This window comes from Neolamprologus brichardi, chromosome 1 (genome assembly GCF_056152115.1).
Source record: "Neolamprologus brichardi isolate AB-2024 chromosome 1, ASM5615211v1, whole genome shotgun sequence".
Lineage (NCBI taxonomy): Eukaryota > Metazoa > Chordata > Actinopteri > Cichliformes > Cichlidae > Neolamprologus > Neolamprologus brichardi.
Window position 1 is genome coordinate 14,847,303 of NC_142104.1, and position 21,165 is coordinate 14,868,467.

The following is a 21,165-nucleotide window of genomic DNA, read 5'->3' on the forward strand; positions in this document are numbered from 1 at the left end:
AAATGACACTTGGTATCAGCAATGTGCTTTTCAGTGGAGAATCTCTAGCTCTAATATATGGAGATGTTTAGGCTGGAAGAGTCTTTGTAGATTTTTTATTACACCTGCACAAAATAAACATTATTCTAACTCCTCCAGCTGCTGGAGAAACTGTGGGGCCCAAGGAGTAAAGCACTTCTATTTGTTTTTGTTTTTCGAGTTACAGACTATTCTCAGTATGCAACTTCCCTTTAATTGGGATGAACTATTGTTTGGATATTTATACTCAGTAAATGTGGATAAAGTGACCAAGCTGTTATATTGCATTTTGAGTCTGGCTGCCTGAAAGACTATCACTAAGAAATGGCTAAGTGTTAAAATTCCATCACTAAATGACTGGCATGAGGCTGTGTATGGGTTGTTTAAATAGAAAAAATGTCATTCTGTAACAGATTTCAATACGACACATTTGATTGGATTTGGAATAAACGGAAACATATTTTTTCAAGGCGACCTGAATTTGTTTAAACCTCTGTAATCCTGTATATGTTAACTAGTTGGTACACCCATTTGTTTACTTTTGTTTATTCTTGTTCATACAGGTTGTTTTATTTTATGTTCCTTTTTTCAAATGTATATTTTTGTCTTTGATAAATTCTAATGAAAAAAAACAAACAAAGAAAAAGTGAGGGGCATCCTGCACTGACTGGTATTCTTCACAATCCTGCAGACCTACATTGTGACTGGTTCAGGTTCCCCACCCTGTGGTAGCACAGTGTATTGTGTGTACTCTGGTCATGTTACCCTTAACTGATCGAAAAACTGCTGTAAAGACAAGACACATGAGATCACACAAGTCAAGCAGTAAAAATGATTTAGTAAAAAAGCCTTTATGCATTACTAACTATTTACACTGGTCAATAAGACCTAAGTCTAAAAAAGAGAAACAAAGATTATTAAGCAAGAAAAGGAGTCAAAAACCTGTGTTCATATTTGTTCTAATTTTGGAATAGAAAATCTAGAAAATCTTAGCTGCCACTGGCATTCAGCTTTTTACAAGACAGATCAATGAAACAGGTGCATTTACTATAGCTATAGCATTCAGAACAATAAAAGACATAAAACAATATTTATCTACAAACATAAAGAACAGGACAAAAGAAAATAAGTAAGTTCCACAAGAAAACTGTTAGGAAGATAAAAAGGGAAGAAGATATGACAGGAATGAACATTTCTACAAAGACAATCAGTGCACATGTGTACATATTAAACTGCCTCAACACCTTACTGGAGTTAGTGCTTTGTTTTCTTGAGCAACCTGAAGAGAACACCTAGGAAGTAATTTAATGTTATAAAGTTCTGGCAGAAAAACATTTACCAGCAAATGCGACTCACAGCCCTGCGAACCCAAAAGGAAAAGTGCATTTTAGGAAGGAGTATGCCTTTAAAATAAGCGTGTATTTAAAGATCCGTGTACCTTTACAAACATGGATCGTTAACATTTTGTGACGTACAAGTGTGTGTTTCTAAGTGGAAGGCTGTGTACGTGCAAGTCCAGGCTGATCTACTGAACGTGACAGTTGTCTCCTTGCTGTGTTTGTTCTCTTAGTTGTTTTTCTGGTGTCTTCCGAGAACTCGGGGAACACTTCCTGTTGGCAGTGTCTGTTGCCATAGCAGCAGAGGGACTCTGCAGAGGTATGGGCCCCAAACCCTGAGGGGGAAAAAAAAGTACATGACAGATGAAAGAGTGAATAAGTGAATCAGAAAGTATGCTGCAGGACAATTCCGTGAAAAACAAGTGAGTGCCTCCCATTTGTGTGTTAAAAGTGATTAGACTGAAAATTATTGACAGAGAAGGAATCAAAGTTAGAAGACACACGGATCAAAACGTAAAGAAGACTTTTATATGTTATCCCAATGATGGCATCACCATATAGATAAGCACTTTTACCGCAAAAGCACTTTTTAGAAATTCTGACTTATTACAATGCATGCTTCTATTACTGTGTCGCTGATATAAAATGGGTGCAGATTCGTTTAAAACTATGTTATTTCCCACGATACTAACAGATATAATAGTGGTTACAGAAGAAATTGTGCTATAATGAAAATGTGTTTCCAAATGGTTACTCTTTGAATGGCTGTAAAATTGATTTGGTTCCATTTTTTAAAAGAGCTTGAATGTGTTTTTATAAGCTAAAAGTACTGGGAAAAAAATTCTGAATAAAAAAAGCACCAAATGTCATCCCACTCCTTCAAGGAGCTATAACTCAGTAAATTTCCATAATATGAAGGTAAAATTTGACATGGCCTCATTAAACATACCAAATATATAAAGGGTGGGAACTTAATTCAGATTCAGTTGATTTCATATGGTATGACCCTCGAGTCACACTTCAGTTACTCTGATACTGTGGTGTACAGCAGAGGCTCAGTAAAGCAGGGGAAATCCTTTCTCTTTTAACAATTTGACCTGAAATCTTTACAGTCTTTTAATCTCCTGCTGCTTCACTGACCTGACGTGATGTGACAACAACTTGAAGGAGACGAGGGGGGGCCGGACATTCTGTGGCCATATTAGGGGCCACTGCAACCTAAATTATACACATAATGACCCTTGGTGGAAGATTCTCGTTTCTCCCACTCTGGCCTCCCTGTCCACTTTCTTGGATGCCAAGGATGTCAGTAGAAATGACACACCAAGTTTAAATTTGCTTTTTTTAAAAAAAAAATATCCATCATTACATTTTGTTCTTTATTAACTGTGACATCCACACTGTATCTAAAAGTTCAGCTGATGTCCGACAATTAGAGGTTCTTACAGCTCCTCACAGATAATAAGCTGCAGTGCCGAACACTTTTCACATTATTCATCACATTATTCAACTTCGCCTGTTTACAGTGCATTAATATACCATGTGGCGTCAATACCAGAGTAGAGACACAATAAAGTGCCCATTGAGAGTATGGCTTGTGAAACTAACTAAAGGAAACAAGTAGCAAAAAACAGAGCACCACGCTGTGTCTGTAAAAAAATAGAGATTCCTGCATTACTCACCTTGCCATCAGATGCAGTTTGTTTGGCAGCCAGTCGAGGGCTGCAGCGCCTCACTGTGGTTCTCCTGATGATGAAAGGACTGGCCTCCCCCAGAGGAATATCAGCAAAACCTAAGGAACAAATAATGATTTTATTTCACTGCACAGAGAATAAATGTATACATGAATATTAATTTTTGTTTCTGTTGTGTAACTGCACTTGTGCTTACTCAGCTAATTGACAGACAGACAGACAGACAGACACACACACACACTGATGGTGGTGTATTTAAATACAAGGATAAAGCTGTAGGATCTCTGTAACAAAGCAGAGCACACTTTCGGCCACTAACCTCTCTGTACCAACTCAGGAAGTCCCTCTGATCTGAACTCTTCATCTTCCTGTTCAGGTCTTGATTTGGGTGTGGTCGTGGCGTTGGCTTTGATCCTCTTTGTCACATTGTGTAGGATCTCCTGGGCGCTGTCTCGATTGCTGATGTCACAGTGACCTCGTTTCCCTGAGCCCGGGGGAGATCTCTGTGTAGTCGAAGGAGCAATGTTTTCGGTATTGTTGTCGATTTTTATTTCCTGATGTCTGGTGGAAGACTTCCTCCCTGAACGCTGGTGGCCTTCGGTGCTGCTGGAGTGGCTGTCATTAGCGTTTTGGCTAGCACCAATCAGCTCCAGTCGGGTTTTCAGTGCCTCGTTGGTCTTTTCCAGTTTGTGAACCTCAAGCATCAGGCTGCAGTATTTCTCCATGCTCTCATCTGCCTCTTTGCTTTTCTCCTCCAGAAGTTTGTTCACTTCTTCCAACTCAGTCTTCATCTCCTCCAGCTCTTTAACCTTCTCCTCGAATTCCTTTCTCTTTCCATCAAGTGCAGCGCTAAGTTTGTTCACCTCTTGGTCTTTTTCTTGAGACTCCATCAGTCTTTCTTCAGCCTCCGTCATCTTCTGCTCCAAGGCTGACTTTAGGTTTTCCACTTCTTCCTTTAGTTTCTCTGCCTCCTTCCTCAGCTGGGTCAGCTCAGTCTGCCCTTCCTCACTGCTCTTCCCTGCCCCTGAAACATAAATGTACCCCATATTCAAAACAAAACAAAACACTTCATGAAAACTGTCAGAAAAGAAAGCAACATGAAAGGGAAATCTTCACTGTGATAACCTTAACAAATATTAAAACAAGCTTTAAAACTTGTTGGCATTTACGTTAATATAAGCAAAAGGCTGTCAGTAGCACAGGTAATTACACCTTTGAACTACAGCCTACCAACAACAGACTTAAAAACAGATTCAAACAGCCAGAGTTTCATAGGTCATACACTTAAGAAACAATCCATCACCTCGAGACATCGACTAATCTGCATATACACACAAAACAGATGAGGCAAAAAGTGTTAAGAGTTAAATTCAAGCCATTAAACAAGAATAAAAAGGACTGCTATAATAAAATCAAAAACTGTATTTAACTTTAAGGGTTTGATTAATGTAAGGACAACTTTAACCTTTATCTGACAATAAAAGGCTGAACACATAACAGAAAACACAAAGGTAAATCTGTTACATGGATGCACACCTGAGCCGTTTAACATCATTTCCTTCTCCTGCTCCAGCTGTTTGCAGGTCTTCATCCAAAGACTCATCTTGCTCAGGGCAGAGTTTTTGTCTTTAGTCAGACGAGCTGCACGCGATGTTAACTCTGAGACCTGGAGGGGACGGAGAGATTAAGGCGAAGAAAAATTATTTTCATATTCAGTGTTATCATACAAATGTCAGTTCCAAACATTTTTGGCTCATCTTTTTCATACAATACTGGATATTTTAGATTTAAAAACTGACATCTGCTGAGTGATTGCAAACCTGTCTGGACAGAGAGTTGTATTTTAGATAGGGGTGGGAATTTAACGTGTTAATTGCAAATAATTAATTTTTTAAAAAAAGCGTTAACAAAAATGATGCATTTAATCACATTTGCGATATAGAAAATGTGCTACGGATTCAGATAAGGAAGCCCTGAGTTTGTACAGAGCAGAATCCACCATCAGCGAGACAGACTCCCCGCTGCAGTGGTGGTCCAGTCGAGCAGGGACCCACCCACAGCTGTCTGTCCTGGCCTGCACGTATTTGATTAGTCCTGCCACTTCTGTCCCATGTGACAGACTGTTCTTACTTGCAGGTCACATAGTAACAAAAAAGAGAGCTGCCTTGAGCTCTGAAAGTGTGAACAGGCTAGTTTGTCTAAGTAACTGGCTGAAAGAGACGGACATTTAATAAGCATATTGTGAGTCCAATAAGTTTGTAATTTTTTGCACTAAAATGTTAGAGGATGATCACTGTTTTAGCCTAATGTACAAAATAATTTTTCTAAGATTACTCAAAGTTTAAAAGGTAAAGCTGTTCAAATAAGCTTTTATGTTTCTGTGCTGTTTTGTTAAGAGAAACTGCACTTTATGTTGAAATTAATCTTATTATTTAAAGACAATACCATTTTGAAAATGTACTAAAAATAACACTTTATTTTTAAGTCTGCTAAATTTTGGCCAGGGATGGGTTTTTTAACAGTTTTGCAGTGAAATGCAGTTTAAATGCTTTTTTCCCCATAAATTAAAAGAGCTTGAGTTTACAATATTCACTTCCATGTCTATTATTCATTCTGTTTCCCATTAAAAACCCTTTAAAATTACAATAATATTTGCGCTTTGGGGCAAATTTTCTTGTGCGATTAAATATGATTAATTAATTACAAAGCCTCTAATTAATTCGATTAATTATTTTAATCGAGCCCCACCCCTAATTTTAGATTGTTTCAACCTCTAAACAAGGAACATAGAGTGAGTACTACCAGTTCTTTTTTCTTCCATTTTATTGTGACCTAAATAAATCTGGGTATTTCTCTCCATATACCTGTTCACTGAGTTGTGAGACGGACACTTTGTGTGTTTCCAGCTCCTTCTCCATAGAGGTCACTGCTGTCTTAAGATGCTCGTGCTCTTCAGTGAGTGTCTCCTTCTCTTGTTCCAGTGAAAGCAGAGCTGAAGACAGGTTCTTTTTCTCTTCTTCCATCAAAGACACAGAAGACTTCAGTTCCTGTTTTTCAGCTTCTATCTTTTGCTTTTCCTCCTCCTCTCTCTCCTTCTCTTGATTTAAGAAAGAGAGCTTTTGCTGCAAGTCGTGCTTCTCTTTATCTAACAAGGAGAGACTCGACTGAAGCTCTTCTCTCTCGCTGGCTAACGCACTTCTCCCCTGATCTAATCTCTCCTTTTCATCTTCTACAGATAACAGAGAGGAGCGCAGCTGATCTCTCTCTTGTTCTAATGATAAAAGAGCTGTGCGCAGTTCTTCTTTTTCCTGTACAAGTCGTCCATTTTCTCCCTCGATCTGTTCTTTCTCTGCCATAACAGAGGAGATGGATCTTTCCAAGGCCTGCTTCTGATCTCTGTCCTCCTCCTTCTCTTTTTCTAAAACCTCCATCTTGTCCTCAGTAGTTTTTATGAGTATTTTAAGCTCTTCTATTTCTTCTTCCAGAGCTTCAGTTTGGGTCCTCAGGCTGTTTCTTTCTGTCTCCCACTCCTCTCCATGAGAGCGGAGCTTCTCTCCTTCTGTCTGTGACTCCTGTAGTGAACTCAGCAGATGTTTTTTCTCCTCCTCTAACTGCACCAGGAGAGCCTGCATCCTCTCTTTCTCTGCTTCCCCTTCTGTGCCCTTTTGTTCAAGTGAAATTTCTCTTTGCCGAGAGGCTTCCAGCTGTGCTTGAAGGTCATCCAGCACTCTAATCTGTCTCTCTGCTTCCCCTTTCATCTCTTTCTCCAGTTCTTCTAATCTGCATTTCTGTCTTTCCTCTTCCTCCTTTCTTTCTGCCTCTGCCTTCTCCAGTCCTCTCTGCAGCTCCTCCTTAGCTGCCTTCAGTTCCTCGATTTCTCTGTTTTTTATTTCCAGCTGTCTCTCCATGTGTTCTTTCTCAGATCTCAAATTTTCCAGAGTGGTAGAGAGATCTGAGATTTTAGCACTAAGCTCTTTTTTCTCTTCCTCCACCTGAAGCAAGAAAGACAAAGGCAGGAGAAGCAGATTAACAGTCTGTTTGGATTGCAGTCACATCTTATAATTAGAAGAGAAAATCATCACAGATAGAGGGAAAAAGTCTTAATACAAGGTTACCATTCTCCTTTCCTCCTCCAGCTCAGCTTTAGCCGTTTCCGCCTGCGGGAAAGCGCAGCAGAATCGGATGTAAGTCAGCATTAGTAAGATATAATCTTTTTTTTTTGACTGTTTGTGAGACTAAATACCTGCAGCACTGCTTCTTCTAAACTTTGCTCTACATCTTCCTTCTCTCGCTCCAGGGAATCAATGCGATCTTGCAGTGAGTCAGACTTTCTCTGGGCGGCTGCAAGGATACAGTCACATTTAGACCAAAACATAACAAAACTGTGGAGGTTATATAATTTACACTTTTCTTTCCATCAGGAACAAAAGTTTTAAGAGTCACCTTTAAGGAGCTCTCCCATCTTCTTTTTCTTCCTCTCATCCGACTCAATGCGGACTTGGAGTTTTTCGATACCAGTTCTCATCTGCTGGACCTCATCTTGGGTGGAATTCAGGCGAGAGGCAATCTCTCCTTTCTCTAATAAAGACGACTCTAAAGACTGAGAAAGGCGAAACACTTCTCCCTCTAAAGCCTGAGGTGGGAATCAGGAGGGGGGAAAACAAGTGGAGTTATGACCAAATGCTTTTGACTCCACTTCCCACATACAGGGACATACTTCATAATACACTTCCTCCTCACCTTTATCTTTCCAGCCATGGACTCTGTGTTTTGACTGGAGGAACTGTGGTCCTCCTTTATCTGGTTAAGATGGCCAATCAGCTCCTCTCTTTCTCCACAGTGCTGGGAGATTGTCTGCTCTAGCTCTTTAACTTGCTCCACCAGCTTCATGTGAAGGAAAATAGATGAAGTTTTAGTAGGAAAAAACAACAAACAACGCCCCCCCCCCCCCCCCCCCCCCCCCCCCCCCCCAAACATAAATAATCGGTGTAAAAGAAAAGTAGTTTAAGTTTAAGTTTCATAAGGATCTAGCATAAATCAGACCTGAGAATCTATTCAAAACTACAGGAGAGGATTAGGTGATCATTGCTTTGATCTGATTCAGCTGGCTAAAACAAGTCTTGTCACTGTTAGATGCATCCATATAAGTCAAAAGTTGTAACTGGGGCGTAACCATGTCTAACCAGTCTCCCCTTCTGTGGAAATTTCCATGTGTACCTGTTGCCTCTCTGTCTTCAGTTTGTTTGTGCTGCTTTGCAGGGCTTCATACTCCTTCCTTCCTGCTCTGATGTCATCCTCCAGGATGGAAATGAGGTTTCTTGTGTCACAATTATTTTTCTCCAGACTGTGAACTTTCTCCCTCCACTGGCTCAAGGATTGGCTCAACTCATCTCGCTCTTCAGTGCAAGACACCAGTTCAGATCTCAGCTGAGTTGTCTGAAAAAATATAAGATTTATAAGTACCTTTGGGTATTCTGCAAGCTTACAACAACAGAAGACAACAAGGTTACAACAGAACATAGACCAAAGCTTTGGTCTACATTTCTGCACAAGGGGAAACTGAAGGGGATTTGAGAGCAAATTCTGTTTTAGCTTATTTTATTTTTTTGGTCCCCAAAAGGTTCACATAAATTTGGCCTTTAAATACACAGTATTGTGTTGTTTTAGCTTGCAGGCTTTGCTCACCTCAGTAATGAGTGTTTCTATCTTTTGCTCCATGCCTGAAAAAGTCCTCCTCTGAGTCTCCATCTCACCCTTCAGCCTGGCCCCCTCAGCCTGCATAGTCTCCAGTTCAGACTCCATTCCCAGGATGTGCTGTTCCAGGTTAGCTTTCTCCGAGCGGACCCTCTTAAGCTCGCTCTCTTGCTGAAGAAACTTCTCATCCCATCCACCTACAGAACCAAGCAAAAACAACCTTTAATCTAATAGCAGGACCTTAAATGGAAACTCTCAGGGGTATCTTTACTTCTGAGAGTTGTGGTGATTTTTCTAATATAAAGTAAGGGAAAAAGAAACCTTTGGCCATCTCAAGTCCTTCCAGCATCTCCATAACATCAGTCAGCTGGAACTTAGTGGTTTGTAGCTGTAGAGTTAAAGTTTCCTTCTCCTCGGACAGCTGGGTCAGCTAAATATGAGCACATGGTATTAACATAGAAGAAACACAAAAAACTGGTTCCATTATTTGACAAATCTTCCTCCTACCTCATGAGAAAGATTTTTCTTTGAATCCAAAGCAATTTTCAGCTGACAGGATGCACTGTGGGCTTCTTCCTCTGCAGCATGAACTTTCTGCTCCAGGTTTTGAACCTGGACTTCCAGTTCAGAGGTCAGCTCCTTTCTCAGTTCCAGGTCAGAGCTCAGCAGGTCAAACTCTGAGCGCAGAGTCTCAAGTTCCTTTTCTTGTTTTCTGATCATTTCCTTGTAACGTTCGAGTTCATCATTTACCAGGGATGACTCTGTTGATGGACAGATGTGTCTGAATGCCATTTGAATATTTATATTCAGCCTAAGCTGAATAAGCATTTGTTATTTTATTCCATAAACAAAAGAAAAATGCATTCAAATAAGGACAAACCTAAACGAAGTATGAACTCAATGCAAAACAATAAATAATAAATAAACAAAACAGTTTTTAGATATTTGATTTACTCACCAAACGATTTCGTGTCTCTTTTCTCACTGAAGGAGGAAGGTTGTGGAGACACGTCATAGATTACAGGCTCATCTACAAGAACATCTCTGGAGTTGGAGCTTTCTTCAGAAACCTGTACAAAATAAATAAAAATAATGAAAACATCGCTCCATTATGAACCTCGTGTATTCCCAAAGAAATTAACAATTTTCCTAACAATCTGAATATACAACAGACAACGAATACAACATATTAACAAAGAATCCCCAGGCAAATACTAATGATGCAACATCCGCGACTGAAGGAAAAGTCACTGTAATAACTTGGTTATTACAGTGACTATTACAGTGGTTTTAACCTGTTCAGGAAGTAGCTCCGCCTCCTCATTTGTCTTTGTTTCCTCTACATCTGCTACAAACGCCTCCCCGTCCTCCTCTGACTGTTCCTGCGTCACCTCCTGCTCGGTGGCATCCACCTTAAAGACCAGCTTGGCCTCGCTAACATGACAGAGGGGAGGTTAGCTTTGTTTTTCATTGCATACAAACAGTCAACACAAAACAGAAGGCGGCATAAAACTCACTGCACCTGAAAGCATCAGCAAATTCAGTCAGTTCAGACACCATAAGTTCCTCCTCTACTGGAAGGGACTCCGAACTGGTGCAGAGGCTTGAATTAACTGCTGGTTCTACCTGACTCTCGGCTGCTGCTTCAGCTGGGTAAACTAAACAGATAAATACAAATATATGTACTCAAGAAAAGTGGAAATCTGTTTTTTATGAAAGAAAAAAAAAAACATTTCCTCACTCACCATCAGTTTCTGCCTCCTCCATGTTGTTTCTGTCTGCTGGGCTCTTGAATTCTGACAGCTGCTGAATGAGGCTGTGCTGCTGGCCCACTTGTTCCAGCAGTGATTCATACTGTTGCTTAAACACAGTCAGCTCCTTCTGCAAGCCCGCCAGCTTCTGGTGCAGTTCAGCCTGCTCTGCTGTAAACCGCTCGCTCCTGTGACACAAAATAAAACACACTGTGATTTCAGCCATTATATAGATAGCAGAGCAAACAGTTCAAAAGCTAATACAAACTTCAAAGCAGACACAGCCATATAGACATACTGCTCTTTATTCGTCGCCTCAGTCCTCTCCTCCATCAGCTCAAGCTGCTCCTTCAGTCTCTGGCGCTCCTGTTCTGAGGTCAGCAGGGAGTGCTGGATGCACTCGTTCTCCTCTCTGAGAGAAGCAACTCCATCTCCATGGCCCTTTATGAGTTCCTGTAACTGCAGCTTCTCCTCAGTTATTTGATTCACATTAGACTGTAGTTTGATGTTTTCTTCAGAGAGTTGATTATAGCTCAATTCCAGCTGAACCTTTTCCTCTACTACTTGATTCAATTTAGTAACCAGGTCATTTTTCTCAGAAGTTAATGCATGTAGTTCATCTGCAAGTTGAACGTTTTCTTCGTTCGTCTTTTTCAGGATATCATCTAACTGGGCTTTTGCTTCAGTGAGCTGACTAAGGGCAGATTCAGCCTCATGTTTCCGAGCAGTTATTTCATTAATCTTGGCTTCTGTTTGCTGCTTTTCCTCAGTTACCTGTTCAATATTAGACTGCAGTTGTTTGTTCTCCTCAGACAGTGCGTCTACAGTGACTTCAAGCAGTTTCTTTTCTGCATTTACGTGCACCATTTCACCTTCGACTTGCTCTTTGTCGTTCATTAGCTGTTTCAGAGAAGTCTCGAGGTTGTTCTTCTCCTGGAGAAGCTGATTTAGACTGCTCTCTTTGTCCTGAATGGTTTCCCTGAGAGTTGTCTCCAGCTTTTCGTTGTCTTGTGTCGTCTGACTGAGTTTAGCCTCTAATGTAGCAACACTCTCTTCCAGTTCGTGACGTCGGATAGCTTCCTCTTCCAGACGAGTTATTTCACAGGTTCTCTCAAATAACTCCTCCTTAGCTGTGACATACTTTGACTCCAAGAGAGAGTTCTGCGACTGGACCTCATCTAAGCGGGCTTCCAAGACAGAGACCTGAAAATAGAGCCACTGATTAGTGAAAGCATGCTGATGACAAAGACAGAAGACAACAGCGAATCAGCAAACACTGTGTGTGAGTGAAGCACTTTTGAGAAGAACAATTATCCAACCTGGGCTCTGCCCTCATCCAGCATGGCCTCCATTTCAGACATCTGGGTCTGGCTCTGAGCAAGCATGGCCTCCAGTGACTCGATAGTTCCTTTAAGCTGCTCCACCTGACTGTCAAAGGAGGTCATGGCTGTCTCGTTGTCCTCCAAGTCCATCTGGAGCATCTCTAGCTGAACCTTAATTGTTTGGAGGGGGATAATTAATAATTCAGAACATGCAACTAAAAGATTTGCTACACTATCGAACAGTACACTTTCTTTGTGTCTAAGAATATTGTAATAAACAAGAACATAAACAGGAACACATTTGGCACCAACCTTGATTTTATTCATGGCGACCACCTTCTCCTTCAGGAGTTCTGAGGTTTTGGTCTGTTCTGCCTCAGCTTTATTCAGCTTTTCCTTCAGATCTTTTATGGTGCTGTCTCTCTCTTCCAAGCCGTGTGACGCTGCAGACAGGGTCGCCTTCATAGTCCGGATCTCCTCCCGACGTGAACTCAACTCTGCTTTGGCAGCACTGACTGATTTCTTTGTGGCTTCGAGCTGTTCGTCAAGGCTCTTCTCTTTCTTGAGGAAGTTTTCAATCTCCAAAGCGTGACGCTCTGACTCTTTACCCATCTTCTCTATGAGATCTTTTACTTCATTCTCCAAAGCAGAGATAAGATTCATCTTCTCGGCCAGAGTGCTCTCCAGGTTAGACTTAATTTCTATAGTGGAGGAGTGATTCTTCTCAAGAGCTTGTAGTGACTTCTTAAGGTCAGCGTTGGACTGAGTAGCTACATCCAGTTCATTCTTCAAGACTGGAAGCTTCTCCGCTGCATCTTTGTTCACATCGACCTTTTCTTCTAAGGATGAAATCTGCTTCAGGAGGCTGTGGATCTTCTCGGTCTGACTGTGCTGAATGATCTTAATTAAAAAGAAGGTTTCATTTATATTTGGTAAGAAAAAATAGGCAAGTAAATAAATTAAATATGAACATAATTAAAATATCCATAACTAACCAGACAACAAAGCAAAGATTTTTAGATTTTACCTCTGATTCTTTCTTCAACTCTTGAATTGCATTTTCCAGCTCGGCTTTTTGTTTCTCCACAGACGATATCTGAACTTCAGCTTCTCTGAGCTGCTTCTCCTTCTCCTCTGTTTGTTTCCACTGATCACTGAGGTCCATTTCCAATTGTTTGAGTTCTTCTGATTTTTTGTTGTACATCCGAATTTGTTCCTCTTCCTGCTCTGTCATTGTCTTAATTTGTTTCTGCAGCTCTGCTCCCAGTTGCTCCTGGACCTTCAGGAACTGCTCTAAGGAACTGATCTAAGAGGAAGAAGAAGAGGAGGACAATTAATTTTAAAAAGCAGTAACAACACAATTACACCAAATGCTCAGCAAACAGTTTTTATTGTGATTAAATGTAGGAAAGCAAAAACTACTTAATATCTTAATATATGCAGAAATATATCATAGCATCACCTAAAGCCTCATAACTGGATTTCACACAACTACTTCCTGTCCATACAGTGGATACAGACACCAGTTGGACGGTGGTTTGAGTTCAGGCCTGTTGATATGGCAAAGTGTCCTTTCCAAAGTGACAAGATAAAAATAACCCAAAAAGCAACCAAAGGCAGACTAGCACAGGTCAGATTTTACTCTAGAGAAGTCTTATTTTCCTGTTTAATTCTCCTGCACTTTTCAGTTTCCCAACTTTATTCACTTATTGAAGTAAAAGTTTGAGAATAAATAGAAGTCTCTTAAAAAAAGCTTCCACTGCAGTTTAAGTAAAGCAGACCTGGTTTTTGGTGAGCAGCAGCTCCTGCTGGGCCTCCTCTAACTGCAGCTTGATGCGCTCAGTCTCCTCAGCCTTTGCTGAAACACGTTCTTCACACTGCTTTAGGAGGTCTGCCTTCTCCTCTGCTAACCTAAGTGAAATTACAAATCAAAGACAGAGAATAGACATTAAAAACCAAAGCTCAGCTGATATTGTCAGCAGTTACTGGACATTCCATATGGAATGGGCGTTAATGAATATATATATATATAAAGAACATTTATTTGTTGTTGATTCAGGACATAATGCTGAAAAAAATGCAGGTAGATGGTGTCAACACAGCTTGTCCAGAAAAGCAGCTCTGACTCAGTGTTTTGCACTCTGACCACCTGTAGCATGGTACATATCACAACTGAGCAGATGGAAGGTATGAGTCAAACAGTGTTTTCATGTCTTCATGCAACTTGCTTCTAAAAACAGTGTTGGAAAGTTAATATGCCACGACGTACATTGCTGTCTTTCTCACAGTGTTTTCTTCTATCTTATACCAAAACTAGGACAGGACATAATGTGTCATTCCACAGCTCTACCTTATTTCAATTATCATAGTTTTTAACAATATTGCACGAAAAACTCCCACCTGGCATTTTGCTCCTCCTGCTGTGCAATTGTCTGAGCAAGGCTTTCCCTCAGCTGGCTGATCTCAGCCCTCCCCAGCTCTACCAGCTGCTCTTTGGAGCGGACCAGATCACAGGTTGCCTTGTGCTCATCCTGCAGGTCAGTGTTCATCCTCTCAGCGAGTTCGGCTCGAGTGATTTCCTTCTGCAAACGCAACTCCAGATCTTTGACCTAGTTAAGTTGTTAAAAAAATGAAATCGTATTAAGAAAGAGAGATTCAGCAAGTGCTGACAATGGATTTCACTAGTTTATGTACTCCTTTATATCGAGTACAGTTATTAGAATTACTAATAATTAGAAAGTTTTTTTTTTATTAGAAAAACTAATAAAAAACTTTATGGGTTTGCTGTGTTGTTACCAGAACGAAAATATGAAGTACGGTGCAACTCGGCAATGCTTGGCACATCAGTGGATTACAGAAGAGAGAGATACGCTATATTTTTGTATTACCACTTTCAAAATGTCACTTTCCTATAGAGCATTTCTCGTAAAAATGGGGCCTAAGAAGCAGCTTTCATTAGGGGTCGGATGTTTGTCCATGATTTATTCCAATAATGGTTGCTAATGAAATTCAAATAAATATTTTAAAGACTATAAAAAATAAATAACTAGAAGTCACCTGTGCTTCAAGCTGAGCCACCTGCACTCCTATGTTCTCCAAGTCTTTAGCGTGTTTCTGTCCAGCCTCAGAGAACTGAGACTGAAGCTCCTTGTACTGATGCGCCTTCTCCTCCAGATCTGTGCACTTGTTGAGGAGTTCTCCCTTCAGGGAATCAATGTGAGCAGACAGACTGGCCTTCTCTCCCTCTACACACGTGAGCTTCTTCTGCAGTAATGAAAGAAAATGTATTCAGGGTGAGGGATAATCCACTTCAAGGCTGCTGCTACTGTAGATTTTGTATTGTGGTTATTTTTGACACTAACTAAAAATTTGTTTAATTAAAGCTATTTATCAGAATATCAGCAAAAAAACTTAATTCTGACACCAGGCAATCGAATTTTCTACTTTTCAGTTTAAACAAGAGTCTAGAAACCACTGCTCCTTACCTGAAGTTCATCATTAGCCTCGTTTAGGGAGCCCAGACTACTCTCCAAGCTGGTAATTTTGTCTGCGAACTCCTTTTGCACAGCTTCAGTTTCATTAATTAAGCTCTCCTTCTCATTCTTCCAGTCCAGCAGAGCTTGATGTTCTCGTTTCAGTTCCTTACATTCATTCTGACTCGCAGAGAGGTTGGATTTCAACTCTTGGCTCTCCTTCTCTAGCACCGTCACCCTGTTGCTCAGCCTCTCTGACTCTTGTTTCTGTTTCTGGAGTTCATTCTGAGATCTACAGTGAAATTAAACATTTAGAAGGATTAATAACAAAATTTATTATTCCTACTCCACAATGCTGATTATGAAAATGAAATTATGATTACCTGTCATTTCTGGTCTCTGCATCAGAAAGTGTTTTCTTTAAGTTTTCCTGTTCACGTGCTGAAGTCTGAGTCTGCTGCTCCAGTTTACACTGAAGTTTCTTCAGCTCCTCCGCCTGCCCTTCAGATTTAGCTAAAGATCCAAAAGACAAATCAGTTTAAGATTAAAATAACTTCAGATTAATTCTCAAGACTAACCGCTACTTCTGACATTCCTAAAACAAATTTACCTTTGAGATCATCTAGCAGTCCCTGGGTACGTTTGAGGCTCTGGTTTGAACTCTTCTTCTCTTCTTCCAGCTGAGAGAGGCGCCTGTTGCTCTGGTCCAACTGGACAGTCATACTGTTCTTCTCTTTCTGCAGCTCCTGGAGGGATGAAGAAATGAGTGGATGACATGAATCCATGGGCTACAATGATCAGAAGTGCACTAAAAGCAGAACTGCAAATTCACAATTACAGCAAACGGATTTTCAGCCCACCTCCATTTTCTTGCGGAGGTCCTGCTCTTTGGTCTGACAGGCCTGAAGGCTTTGTTCTGACCTCAGCAGCTTCTGTTTCTGCTCCTCCATCTCCTTCTCCATCTGCTTCTTCTGGAAGCACATCTAAAAAGGAGCAGTGTGATACATATTAAGGTCAAGGCAATTAAGATACATTAAATACATTTCCTTTAGGGTTGTGGCTTTCGCTCCTCTCTGAAAGCCTAAACACACTTAGGATGTGGTGGGTTTTTTTCATTACACATCTCTTTTTGTTAACTTAAAAACTGACTACTAAAAATACAAGTAAAAACAAAATTAAAGTTGCATCTTCAGAAGTTCATCAAATGCACAACATTCACAAAGTCAGTGAGCACTAATTTTACACGACTCACGCTTATAAAAAGATTTTAATTAGGCCTCGTCCAACAAAATCACCAAGTAGAAATGCTTTTCTGGTGCGATGTTACAAATCTACCTTCTCCATGTCTGCCTGCAGTATGTTGTGGTCTTTTTTGGCCTGTTGGATCTCTTGGGTCAGCTTGGTTCTGGTCTGGTTTAGTTGTTGATCCAAAGCATGATGGGAACTCTGCAACTGGGCAAGTTCCTACACAAAATATAACAGGTACGAACACAATTCATAAACCAAATTCTAAAAACTTCATTATTAATAAAAATCTTAAAAGACTAAAATATTTCCCACTGTTGTACCTTCTGACTGTCTCTCTCTTGGTCCTTGAGTTTCTGCTCCAGTGCCCGTCTGCAGCTTTCAGCATTGTGCCTCTGGCAACTCATCTCCTCAGTGACTTGTTTTAGTTTCTGCTCAACCGATGAACACTAAAAACAACTCAAAACATTAGACAACTTTGCTAGTGATTAACTTGTGCTCTTTACTGCCAAGCAGAATAAAATAATGTCGCCTACCTTGGACTCAACCTGCTGGTGTCGGTCTGTGGCCTGACTCAGCTCATGTTTGGCCTTGGTCAGGTCTCTGTCCCGCTCGCTGAGGTCTTTGCGGGCCTGGTTCAGCTGCGTTTGAAGTTCCTGCAGTTTGGACGCTTGGTTACGAATTTCCTTCTCCTGATTGGCTAAGTTCCTCTCTAGTTCTGACACATGGCCACGCAGCTCTGTTAAAAGAACAACAACAAAAAAAGAAGTGTAAAGCAAAAGTTACTAAACACCGAACAATACCCAACATGCTAATTATAAAATACTTTATAACAAAATACCTTGGTTCAAAGTCTTTAACTGCTCCATCTGTTGAGAGGATCCACTGGGACTCGGTGCTGCTCTGGAAGAGCTCATCCGCTGGCTGGGTTTGATTGGCGTCTCCTCATGGGCGTCCCAAAGGGATGTCCCTCGCCTCTTTAGAGGTGTTTCCATTATGTCCTGAGACTGGCGGCAATGGGCAGAATCCTGCTGTTGCCATGGGAAAATGGAAGACCCGGCTTGTCGGGCAGCAATGTCCTTGTGGCTTACACTGACTGAAGACTGATTCAACAGCTAGAGAAGATGAGAAATATTAAAACTACTAAGAAATAAATGCTCATAATTACAAAAATACATTTATTTATAGCACTTACTTTGACCTGCAAAACTTTGAGTTCACTTTCCAGTCTTTTCCTTTCTTCTACCTCTTGGTTGTATTTCTCCTGCAGCTCCTCTAGTCTATTATCTATGGAAGACACACAATTCAAATCCAAAGTAAACTTATTCAGTCATTTAGAAAACAGTGAATCCTTAACAGATGGAGCTTACCAAAAAATGATGTCGGAATGCAAAAATGATTCTATATACATTTTTAGAGACAGGGACACTCTAGAAATAACTGCGATAAGCCTACACCTGAATACAGAAATGTATATTAAAAGAAAAGTGAGAAAAGATAAGTCTGTAAATCAAATGTTCACTTGCTTATAAATAACTAAATAAATGAATAAGAACACAGAATGAATTGCAGACTCCCTGAAGATAAAAACACATTTTAATACCATGCTGTCTGTAGGCTGGGATCGATGCTGGTGTCTGAAAACTCTTCTGTGGAGTGGCGTAGGTCTGCAGCTCACAGGAGGATGATGACAGTGAGGAAGAGCCAGCAGGCTGGGAACGATCCAGTTCATTTTTGTGCCTGAGCAGATATAAGGTGCTCATCAAGGTCTTGATAAATCACTGAATTTGTCACTCTGAGTCATACAACAGCACAGAGACAGACGCATAACTGAACTCACTTCTTGAGCTCCTGTTCGAGTCGTTCAATGGTTTTTCTGCAGGAGTTAAGCTGACCTTCCAGGTAGCTCACCTACGTTTAGGAAGACAATTCAGTTAGACAAAAACATAAGTTGGATATCAGGCTTGTGAGCTTTTCACTTGAGTATCATTTATGCAAATGTGTACTCCCGAGCTGAAAAATAAATAATTCCTCCGTAACATAAGTTGTTTGAAGTTTTATCTTCAGATATAACTTGCTCACAAATGAAAAGGGCGGGACACACTAACAGGAAAACACACTTCAATATGAGCGTCTGTAATTACATGTGATGAACAGTCGTTGTTAACTAACACCTTTCAGCTTTACTGTTGAATACATGTTAATCTAGATCTGAAACTAGGTTTATCCTGCAGTGATCAAATGCTTCTTCCTCTCATCAGAAACTGACCTGCTGTTCTTTGACTCCAAGATCATGTACAACCTTTTGCCGAGCTTTCTCTAGAGAGTCGCATGACTCTAGTAAAGACTGGTTTTCTCTCTTCAAAGCAGACGTCTCTGTACGTTCACTGTCCACCTGGAGAAATAGACTCATATGAGTAGGAGAGGTATTTCTCAAGCTTATTTAAAATGTTTTGATTGGGTATCTTTTCAGATAGATGTGTCAGTTTGTTTCTCACAAAACACATTTGTTCAAACACTTCTGATAAATGTTGACCTTTTGCTTTTGTTTTTGGAGTGCAGCTTCTAAGGAGTCCAACTGAAACTGCTTTTGTGTCTTCTCCTTCTTCAGTTTATCCAGCTGGACTTCCATCTCTTGGATCTTCTGCAGGGCTTTCCCTGGAAGTCCATCCTTCCACTCCTCCACCGCCCAGCTCATGGTTTAACCTTACTAAAACATATATCCATTTATATAAAAGTAATGAATTGATGACGAGCTGATAAATATACCTAGTTTAAAATTTTAAAACATTTTTAGGGAATCAAGGACTGATACTGGCCTAGCTGACTGACCTATAAGCAAATAATAATATTTACTGGCAGTGACCAATGATCAGATCAACAAATGTTTGCTAATTAATATTTATCTTCCTTCGGTACATATAACAATAATAGCAATATACAAAGAAGAAAAAGCATCAGTTTAGACACGAAAAAGGCTAAATGTCCATTTTAAACATTGGTAGTGCCACAGAAATTCACACCAAGCTTTGTTATGCAGACATAATGAAACGTTTTCGTCTTCGGTGTGAACAGACAGTTCACATGAGGCTAAAGTCCCTTCAAAGCTGTGTCTCTTATCAACGCTGACAGTTAAACGCAACTAAGTGTAGCTACGTACTACGTAAAGTTAACCTCAGATTTTATAACATGAAATGAGTATTAATAGTTATACCGCTGAAAAGAAAATTACAGCCCATCATCTGACCTGAGCAGGTTTTAGTTTAATATTAAAGATTCGCTAGCTAGAAGCTACTTTACAGAGTTAACGTAGTAAATAATGCCCAATTAAATTACTGAATACAACCACAAAACACGTATTTGAAGTCAATTTATTTAAAAGATGGATATGATCAAAACATAGCTTACAGTTTCTGTTTAACGTTAGCTTTCTGAAGAGCATGCTCTCAGCAAATATGACATCGATATATATTTTTTATTTAAATCGTAAATTATCCAAACAGGGGCTAAAGATTAGTGCAGCTTCTATATTCTATATTAGTATATTAGCCAGTTAACTCGAAGTTGAAATAAATCACATAGCAGTAACGACTCAGGCTGGCTGCACTTACTTTGGGCGCGATGCTCCTTTATCAAATTCTCCTACTGTTTGGGTCGCTCTCGTTGAAAAATTCAAAATTCAACAGAGGAAACGGCAAGCCGCGAAGCTCCATGTCCATTGGCTGTCTGTTACGTCGTCAGCTGCACCACGAACGCGGATTGGTTCGGTACTCTTTGTGTCCACAGCGACACCAAGTGGAAGGAGTTTATAAATACTCGCTAAGCGCACGTCCCACTGGTGTCTGAAATACACCTCTTAGCATGAAACACTGGGGGTCGTTTTTGTTTTTACTTGCTCACTTGCTAAATTTGCTGCATTCTGAACAAAATGAAGTCGTCCTACAAATGATTCTGATTATGCTGTAAATAAAGTGTTACAGTAGTGTAACCTGCTTGAGATGAATGCATGGACCTGTTCCTCAGATTCATTTTCCAACCTTAGATATATTTTATAAGTGATAAAAAGCAGTTCTGGTCTTGTTAATCTGATTATCAAAATTGAGATCACTGTCCAAAATAATTCCAAGACTCCTGACTTGCTCACTGTGTTTTAGAGAACGGGATAAATATGAACACATTTTTCACAAATAAGAGCAAACATTTTCATCTCACCTCTATTCAGTTTGAAAAGGTTTTGAGACAGTAGTTAATGTTATCAGTGCAGGTTATTAGCTTGAACAGGGGTTAGATCATCAAAGGAAAATTTTAGTACAACTACGTATCATCATAAGAATGGTAGAATATATTATGATTATTTATGACAGTACCATGTAGGAACAAGTAAAGGTTAAAGAGTAATGGACCAAGTACTGACCCTTGAGGAACACCTGTTTAAATAATTTCGGTATATCTAAAACTACTAACATAGACACAGAATCTAATATCCTATAGATGTGATAAAAATCAGCTCAGAACCTGACCTGTTAAATCAGCTGAATAATAAAGCCTTTGAGTTAAAATGTCATGGTGAGCAGTGTTGAAGGCAGCAGTGAACAAAGATGACCTGCAGATCAATCACTGTTGATCTTCTG

At 40.1% G+C, this 21,165-nt stretch overlaps 1 protein-coding gene across 2 annotated transcripts; it reads right to left on the minus strand.

Annotated features, from left to right (window-relative positions):
• Positions 1 to 853: 853 nt before the first annotated feature.
• On the minus strand, positions 854 to 20,209 carry cenpf (centromere protein F). 2 transcript variants are annotated; one of them, XM_087835670.1, is made up of 38 exons: positions 20,146 to 20,209; positions 19,071 to 19,244; positions 18,804 to 18,929; positions 18,375 to 18,445; positions 18,138 to 18,274; positions 17,730 to 17,821; positions 17,376 to 17,649; positions 17,071 to 17,273; positions 16,858 to 16,983; positions 16,625 to 16,753; positions 16,150 to 16,272; positions 15,900 to 16,035; positions 15,673 to 15,802; positions 15,302 to 15,581; positions 14,874 to 15,080; positions 14,217 to 14,425; positions 13,598 to 13,727; positions 12,844 to 13,122; positions 12,129 to 12,716; positions 11,814 to 11,987; positions 10,793 to 11,697; positions 10,489 to 10,682; positions 10,266 to 10,401; positions 10,039 to 10,177; positions 9,702 to 9,813; positions 9,251 to 9,504; positions 9,065 to 9,173; positions 8,735 to 8,940; positions 8,267 to 8,485; positions 7,790 to 7,933; positions 7,493 to 7,682; positions 7,293 to 7,390; positions 7,165 to 7,206; positions 5,914 to 7,041; positions 4,586 to 4,715; positions 3,369 to 4,073; positions 3,038 to 3,147; positions 854 to 1,690 (listed from the first exon to the last, which is right to left on the minus strand). In XM_087835670.1, the coding sequence occupies exons 2-38, from the start codon at positions 19,230 to 19,232 to the stop codon at positions 1,544 to 1,546; spliced, it is 8,544 nt and encodes a 2,847-aa protein (XP_087691796.1). In that variant the 5' UTR covers positions 19,233 to 19,244; positions 20,146 to 20,209; the 3' UTR covers positions 854 to 1,543. The 2 variants fall into 2 exon arrangements, with proteins under 2 accessions (XP_087691796.1, XP_087691834.1); XM_087835708.1 differs by having other exon boundaries at positions 19,071 to 19,240; positions 20,146 to 20,171.
• Positions 20,210 to 21,165: the final 956 nt, after the last annotated feature.

Excerpts from the sequence above, each read along its gene's own strand:
- cenpf (XM_087835670.1), bottom strand. The coding sequence starts at position 19,232 with ATGAGCTGGGCGGTGGAGGAGTGGAAGGATGGACTTCCAGGGAAAGCC. Across the intron at positions 17,650-17,729 it reads TCAAAGTTTTGCAGGTCAAA|CTGTTGAATCAGTCTTCAGT; the intron begins GTAAGTGCTATA and ends CATCTTCTCTAG. Across the intron at positions 10,178-10,265 it reads GAATTTGCTGATGCTTTCAG|CGAGGCCAAGCTGGTCTTTA; the intron begins GTGCAGTGAGTT and ends CTGTCATGTTAG.